This window comes from Athene noctua, chromosome 1, assembly GCF_965140245.1.
Source record: "Athene noctua chromosome 1, bAthNoc1.hap1.1, whole genome shotgun sequence".
In the NCBI taxonomy this organism is placed as follows: domain Eukaryota; kingdom Metazoa; phylum Chordata; class Aves; order Strigiformes; family Strigidae; genus Athene; species Athene noctua.
The window spans coordinates 130,244,147-130,251,313 of record NC_134037.1 but is presented as its reverse complement, the minus strand read 5'-3'; the positions used below and the strand labels follow the sequence as shown (position 1 = coordinate 130,251,313).

Sequence of the window (7,167 nt, the reverse complement as noted above, 5' to 3'; positions counted from 1 at the left end):
CAACAGCATTCACACACATTCCTTGTTTTTCCATCTATTTTCCATGTCCTTTGTAGACATTAGACCACAACTGCCTGTTAACAGCACACCTGCTTTTCACCACAGCAGGACCTGACCTGTTTCAGCTACCCAAATATCAACAGAAACAGCAGGGTTATCACAAAATATTTCTTAGTTAGAAATGCAGAGTTTATTTCAATGCACAATAAAAAAAGCCAACATTTCCAGATTACAGAACATTAACACAACAAAATGTTTTTAATTAGTCTACTAATAAGACTTTTAAAAGATCTAGATTCATGCCAATTGTTGGTCAATAGAAACAGCCTTCTAGGACTAAGCCCTTACATTTATAAAGACGCCACAAAATCCCTTATAATAATGTAAACAAAATAAATTTTCTTCTTAAACTTCTTAAATTTTAATCCATTCTTCCAGGACTTGCATTCCTTCAAGGGCTTCCTGATGGTGAGTGACTGAAAGGGAAAAAAAAACATAAAGAGCAACTGCTACAGCAAAACCAACAGAAACTCTGCATGCTACCCCAGGTTTCCCCTACTCAGGAGCACCCCCCTGCCTATAATGCCCCTCTCTGCACACTATTTTCATTTACTGTTTAGAAGTGAGAAAAGTGTTGTATTTACAATTATTTATTGTACACCTTTCTAAGTAAGGACTGCTTTAAGCTTGAAAAGGACAGGAAAAATAACAAGAGATAAACTGTAACAGACAGAGTCTGCACTCTAGCTGTGAAAAGGAATTTGTACTGGGCCACAACCTACATGGTCCCAGCGTAGGGCTAGCCACAAGGCACAGTCTCAAACCCTGTAAATTTCAGCTCATACTTCTCCGGTTACATTGGAAAATTTGCTGCTTACTTCACAGTGCATAGCAAAAGGTGGTAGCTGTGCAACTGACAGCCAGTTGTGAGGAGCCACCAGCAGGAATTTGATCCTACCACCTATTACATGGTTTGCTCCATACCTTACATTACTCGCTTCTTCCCCAGATTCTGAACTCCTCAGGAACTTCAGAATAGTTGATTCTCATTTGCCCACATTTTCTGTTGTCCTTTTGAATTCCACTAAAGAAGGTGGCCTCAGAGTTATTATCACAAAGTTCTGAGGTTCAGCTGTAGGAAGTGCTCATAAAACTTAATCTTTTCATAGTAGGAAGTACCCATAACAATTCATCTCTTCATAGTTCACAAATTTAGACAAGCAAAAAAAACTTAAAAGCTTTTATCCTTGCACAGGTTAACTTCTTTAGCAACCACTCCCAGCACTAGTTCTATGTAACAGTGCAGCACACTCCAGTTTTAAGACATTTTTACCTTCTCTTTGGAGATGGTGATCTGGACTTTGAGTGACTGTTAAAAAAAGAAAAAAAAACAGACAAATCAAAACAACAACAATGGTAAAAACTCATGTATGTGTACACTCCATACTGATTTTAAGTGGTCAAAAATGGTTAAGAACAGTTTGTTATTAGACACCACACAATGCTGCTGATAGCAAGTATTCAAAATTACTTTAAGCATGAAAAGCTGCAGTTGAGACAGAAAACTGCTGAAAAGTTAGAGCTCTCAGGAAAAAGAGCACCACACAGCTTCAAAGCAGCTGTAAAATGATTACAGTAATCCTGCAAAGCAGGAGCTGTCAATCAAGTAGAGGAGAGTCAGGAAGACTGAGAACTACAGTTGAGAACAAAGGTTGGGAAAGATACACCCCAAATTCTGTCAAAAATACTGTTTGTCACAATCACGGTTAAACAAAAACCTGTATCCACAATCCTTCTGGAAGAATTGCCTACTGACCCACAAAAAGCAGCGATAAAAAAAAAAAATCCATGTATGAAAAATATTTTTAAATCAGCTATTAAAAAAAACAACACCCAAAACCCACACCTCTTCCACATGCAACTGAAATACTGGTCCAAGCAGAGATTTTGAATCATGACCAAAAAAAAAAAATTACTGAGTACTACTTCTATTTATACGCTCACCTTTTAGCAGGTAAGCCAGACTTAGATCTACCATGGGACCCAGACCTACAACAGGAGAAAAATAAAGCTCAGCAAAGCAGCCAGTGGTATGCACATACAATGAAGTTAGCTAAACCAGCAACAGCAAATTCATATAACTACATAGCGTCACAACCCAGAGCAGAAGACGGTGGTGCTGCAGGCTTTTCTCATGACATTTCAGGAGAATCCTTTAGCTCTTACTCCCAAGACCCTGGTTACCAGAAGACAAGAATAGAAGCAAAGGAAGCCCCCCAGCAAAGCTTCAACTACCACTTTCACAGAACAAAAGACCTTGGTACCAGGCTCACACTTTCTCCTCACCTGCAAGTAGCCCTTCTGTGAAGGGAAGAATAGTTCTGAGTGTCATCTTAGAAAATCTCTGAATATCACATTAAGAGCCTGAAATCAGCCACAGGTAAGCACTTGTGGTGAAAAGCTGATGCATTCTTCAGATGAAGTTCCTGGTGCCACTATAGCTATTATCCCATGAAAACAGCATTCCTGTTTTCTCAATACCTGGCTACTGATGTGTAAACTATTCCCAGTTCATCTTAAAAATCTTGTGATTTAAAAAATCAGTGAGACTTTCCTCCCACATTTATCACGTTACTTTACCAACTCAGCTATCTGCCGTTACTTAAAAAATATTTGTTCTCCTAGAGTGTCAGAATTCAGGCATGTGGTTATTACTGAACATCAGAAAGGTCAGTGTTCAAGCTAGTCAGTTGTTTAATAAGACTTGGCAAAAAAAGTAAGAAACTATTTCTGCTCAGAACTGTTTTTAAAGGGTAATCAAATTCACCTTTACCTGGCCTACTAACTTACAGAATACTACAGGGATGCTGTTGGCATAAGAGCTACATGCCACTGCTTTGAAACCTTCCTGGTCACTATGCTCAACCATCCTCTGTCACAGTTCCTAACACTATAACCAGTAATTTCCTTGCCATATCACAGTTACACAGGATGGAGGTTGCTCACAACTACCCAGAACTTTTATTTGGTACCATTAGCATGACTTACTTTAAGAAATACGGTAAGGCAGCACACAAGAGCATCATCTTACAATGCTTCCATAACTTCAGTTCCAAACTACCACTTCTCACTACTGCAACTGCAGCCCAACGCAAAGTCAGCATTCCTCAGAAATTTCAACACAAGTATCAAGTCCTTCATGCAGGAACACGACTGTCCCCGAATCAGAAGACTGTGAGCAACATCAGCAGTATCCAGACTGCCACAGTATCAGTATGCAGTTTGAGCCTGGCTAGTCATCTGCATTACAGACCTGGATGAGTAGTCAGGACAGCTCTAGTAATCATCATCATCACCCCCTTAAAGGCTCAATGTGCAAGTTGTAAAGCAGCAGGCAGACCCCTAAAAAACATTTCTCTTCCCCCATTCTAATGCAAAACACAAGACAGCTTTTCCCAATTCATTAGTTCTTATGTCCATCACCTTTTTATCCTACTCTTTCACCCTTCTTCCAACTAAGACTTATCACAAAAGCTACAAGAAAATAATGCAGGAACATTTATTCTACACCCATTTTCCTCAACTTCCATTTTACCATCGAAAACACCCACATCCACAAAAACAGGACTACATGTCAGACAAGTTCTTCAAAACACTACCTGTGGCATTAAGACTCATGGTCCTGCTCATTTAGCCCTCTGTACCTCTGAAGTCAAGCATCCTACCCCATGTTCTTAACACTACAGCAATTTATCTAACTCTCAGAACTGGAACTGACAAAGCTAAAGAGCTGTAATCAAGAGTTCAGCCAACAGTGGCAACCTTCTCATCACCTCCCCTCCACCCCCAACATTTGGGATTTACAAAAAAATCACACCAAGAAAAACATAAGCAGCACTTTCTGTAAGACAAAGGTCAAACCTTCTCTATGTGCATAGGTATTAACTAGTTTTCAAAACCTCTCTCAGCAGACCTTAAATCATATATATGTTTATGGCTGCATATACGTAGACTACATACAACAGCCACAGACCAGAAAAAATTCATGTTTATTAAAAGAAATGGACCACTATTTTAGTCTGTGGAAAGGCATAAATTATTAACCTTAAGTGCAAATATTACTATACTGCACAACCTTCTAATCCCTTCCAGCCAAACTCCTTGGGGAAGAAAAAAAACAAAACAAAACTCCAAACCTACTATTAGTTTGAATTAAAACAAGTATCTTACCTGCTTCGAGGCCATACAACAGACCGGGACCTTGAGCGTGATCTGGACCTAGATCTAGAGAAAAGCAGTGACACAACTACCACATGGTTCACACAGCTAATATTATTTTTTATGACACTAACCTCAGAACTGTTTTAACTATTGTTTTCGCAGAACTTTTATTATTAGAAAACTGTAGTACATTTGGCCAGTACTACCGCCCACATAAGAAATCCCACTGCCCTAGCTGACTAAGCATAATTACTCCCTGTATCCTTGAAGCTTAAGTACAAAGCCTTAACCGTAAGTCAAATCTGTAACTTCGGTACAGTATAGTAAGAGTTGAGGAACAACAGTTCCACAATGACATGCTTAAGTTTTTAACTTCAAAGAAAGCATTCAGATTAGCCCTCAGGGATGTAACACCATGAAGGTTCCTGCAAAAACATGGACTACAAAACATTAACTCCAACAGTTATGTTTCCTTCAGCAATGTTGTGGGCTTAATAGAAAAGACATACCTTGACCTCCTTAAAGAAGCAGACCGAGATCTGCGGGGTGAAAATGATCTATACCTACGAGGAGAGATGGACCTGGACCTGCGGTAGGAAGCTGACCTTGATCTACAAAACAGAGAAATAAACAACCAAAATTACTGCAAGGTACTTTTCATGAAGACTACAGAAAAGGGTGGAGCAGAGGGAGGAATAAGAAAAAGAATGAAAACATAACAGCCAGAAACCTACCTCCTACCACGACTCCGACTGCGTGACCGAGAATACCTTCTTCCTCGGGACCTTGAGCGGGATCTAGACCGGGACCTGGTTTTAGGTTAGAGAAAACAGGTATCAGGAAACAGCTGCAGCACTTGCTGCATGTGAGACCCTGCTGAAGTCAAAACTGATTTCAGACAACTAAAAAAAAAAAAAAAAGAAAAAAAAAGAAAAAAAAGAAACAAAAAACACCAAAGAAAACCACAAACCAAACCAACAAAAACACACCACTAGCATCTGTCAGCTGGAAAAAATCTCTGGGCCTACTTGTCTTGAGCATTTTACTACCTAGAAAAATGTTAAAAGCTGAATTACATTGCAGAATTACATTAGAATAGAAAACACTGTAATGCGTATTTAAAATAAACCTTGCAAGTTTGCAGGTCGACCCTCTTTGGCCCAAGGTCTAGCAGATCTAGACGATCTAGAAGTATCTATAGCCGATCGCTGCATCTAGGTGTTCTCTTCAATCTAACGACGATCAAACTGACAGCCCAATGAGCCAGGGTGAGGCTTGATTGACGCAAGAAGATTTTTCTAGGTGGGAATGTGGTCAATCTGGTGTTCCTCTTTCTAAACCGGAGGGGGGCCCCAATTGAAAGCCAAATTTACTGTTACGGCGATCACCGTCTCAAATTTTCTGCCCTTAAAGAATAAGGTGAAGCTACGTGTAGATGGCTCGAGGGGATCTGGCCTCTTATGCTGATCACCTCAAGGTCTAGGAGGATCTTAAGTGTCGGATTTGCAAGGCGCCTCAGCATGAAATCTTAAGGCTCGTGACATTCTGAATCAAGGCGACTGACTCAAACGAAGAAACCTGAAAGGTTTTGACCAGGTTGATTATTAAGATATTAACATTTGATATGTATTAGCAAAAAAAAAAAAATTGTGATATACACCTGCTGACTTACAACATTATTGTTAAAGCTGGTGTAACATTCTGTTCTTTGCTAACAAGAGCTACACAAAAGTGAACTGGCGAAGCAACCCAGCCATTCTGGCCTCACACATACCTGCTCCTCCTTCGGCGACTATAGCGGTGACAATCATAAGCATAGTGGCCTTTCTCACCACACTCATAGCATCTGTCATTGGGGTCAAAGGGGCGCCGTGCAGGAGGCCTGTCATAACGGGAGCGACGAGGCATCCCTGTCGACACTTCCACTCTAACCCTGGAGCCACATATTATCCTGAAAGATATAGTATATGTTAATCACAGGAACATTTTTCTCCCCTCTCTGTGCTCGTTACACACAGAATATATAAAGAACGGGTGTGGGCTGAGGTCAGAAACTGCAGCCAGAGCAGTCGAGGAGAAATTTTAACACGTACTTCCCATCAAGGCCAAGCACAGCATCTTCAGCATCCCTCGGGTCTTCAAACTCCACGAAGGCAAAGCCCGGCGGGTTCCTCGCGATCCACACAGTTCTCAGGGGGCCGTAGTAGCTGAAGGCTCTCTCCAGCTCGCCTTTGCCCGCGCCCGTGCCCAGGTTCCCCACGTACACCTTGGTCTCTGCCGGGAGGGCCGCCATGTCAGGGCCGCCGCCCATCCCCGCACAGAGGCCGTCACGCGCAGGCGCAGCGCTGAACACAGTCCCGCGCGCGCGGCGCGACCGCCGCCCCTCCCCCCACAGGCGCCGCCATCTTTGTCAGCGCCTCCATTTTAGTGCGCTCCTGTAGGTGCCCCGCTTTTCCTCTCTCCATTCCTCATCAGGGCCCGCTCTTCACCCAACCCCCCGGCGGCAGCCCCAGCGACCCTACGGCGACTGCTCTGCCTCCAACACCTCCCTCCTCGGCACCATCTTCTCTCGCAGCCGCCCGCCCGAAGGGACAGACACCTTTTCCCACAGAAAACTCCGCGCCCTCGCGCCAGCCAGCCAGCGCCACCCCCACACACACACTGCTCTCAAGTCCCCTTCCGCCCTACCGTAGCGCCCGTAACGCGACATCTCCCCCGCTGCGAGCCAAGCTACCCGCACGACCCCTATATAGAAGGAGCCGCCGCTGCGACTGCGCGCCGCGTCCCGACTGCCGCACGCTGGGGCGGAGCTCCGGTCGCTTGGCAACGAGGCGAGGGGGCGGGACAACCCCGCTCCTCGGGCGAGGGCAGGTCTCGCGACAACGGCGGCGGGCTGGGTACAGTTCAGTGCAGGAGTCGTGGACTGAGGTTCCGTTTACGAGGGGG

General features: G+C 43.5%; 1 protein-coding gene across 4 annotated transcripts; it reads right to left on the bottom strand.

The window, feature by feature from the left end:
- Positions 1-184: 184 nt before the first annotated feature.
- On the bottom strand, positions 185-7,026 carry LOC141973538 (serine/arginine-rich splicing factor 7-like). 4 transcript variants are annotated; one of them, XM_074932270.1, is made up of 9 exons: positions 6,910-7,026; positions 6,315-6,495; positions 5,996-6,172; positions 4,956-5,030; positions 4,731-4,832; positions 4,231-4,284; positions 2,005-2,049; positions 1,334-1,369; positions 189-476 (listed from the first exon to the last, which is right to left on the bottom strand). In XM_074932270.1, exons 1-9 carry the CDS (start codon positions 6,929-6,931, stop codon positions 452-454), a joined length of 717 nt encoding a protein of 238 aa, XP_074788371.1. In that variant the 5' UTR covers positions 6,932-7,026; the 3' UTR covers positions 189-451. The 4 variants fall into 4 exon arrangements, with proteins under 4 accessions (XP_074788520.1, XP_074788604.1, XP_074788456.1 ...); XM_074932419.1 differs by lacking the exon at positions 2,005-2,049 and having other exon boundaries at positions 185-476; positions 4,231-4,278; positions 4,713-4,832; XM_074932355.1 differs by lacking the exon at positions 2,005-2,049 and having other exon boundaries at positions 188-476.
- Between the last annotated feature and the right edge of the window lie 141 nt (positions 7,027-7,167).

Excerpts from the sequence above, each read along its gene's own strand:
- LOC141973538 (XM_074932270.1), bottom strand. The coding sequence starts at position 6,931 with ATGTCGCGTTACGGGCGCTACG. Across the intron at positions 5,031-5,995 it reads AGTCGCCGAAGGAGGAGCAG|GTCCCGGTCTAGATCCCGCT; the intron begins GTATGTGTGAGG and ends ACCTAAAACCAG. Across the intron at positions 1,370-2,004 it reads TCTGGCTTACCTGCTAAAAG|TCACTCAAAGTCCAGATCAC; the intron begins GTGAGCGTATAA and ends TTTTTTTAACAG.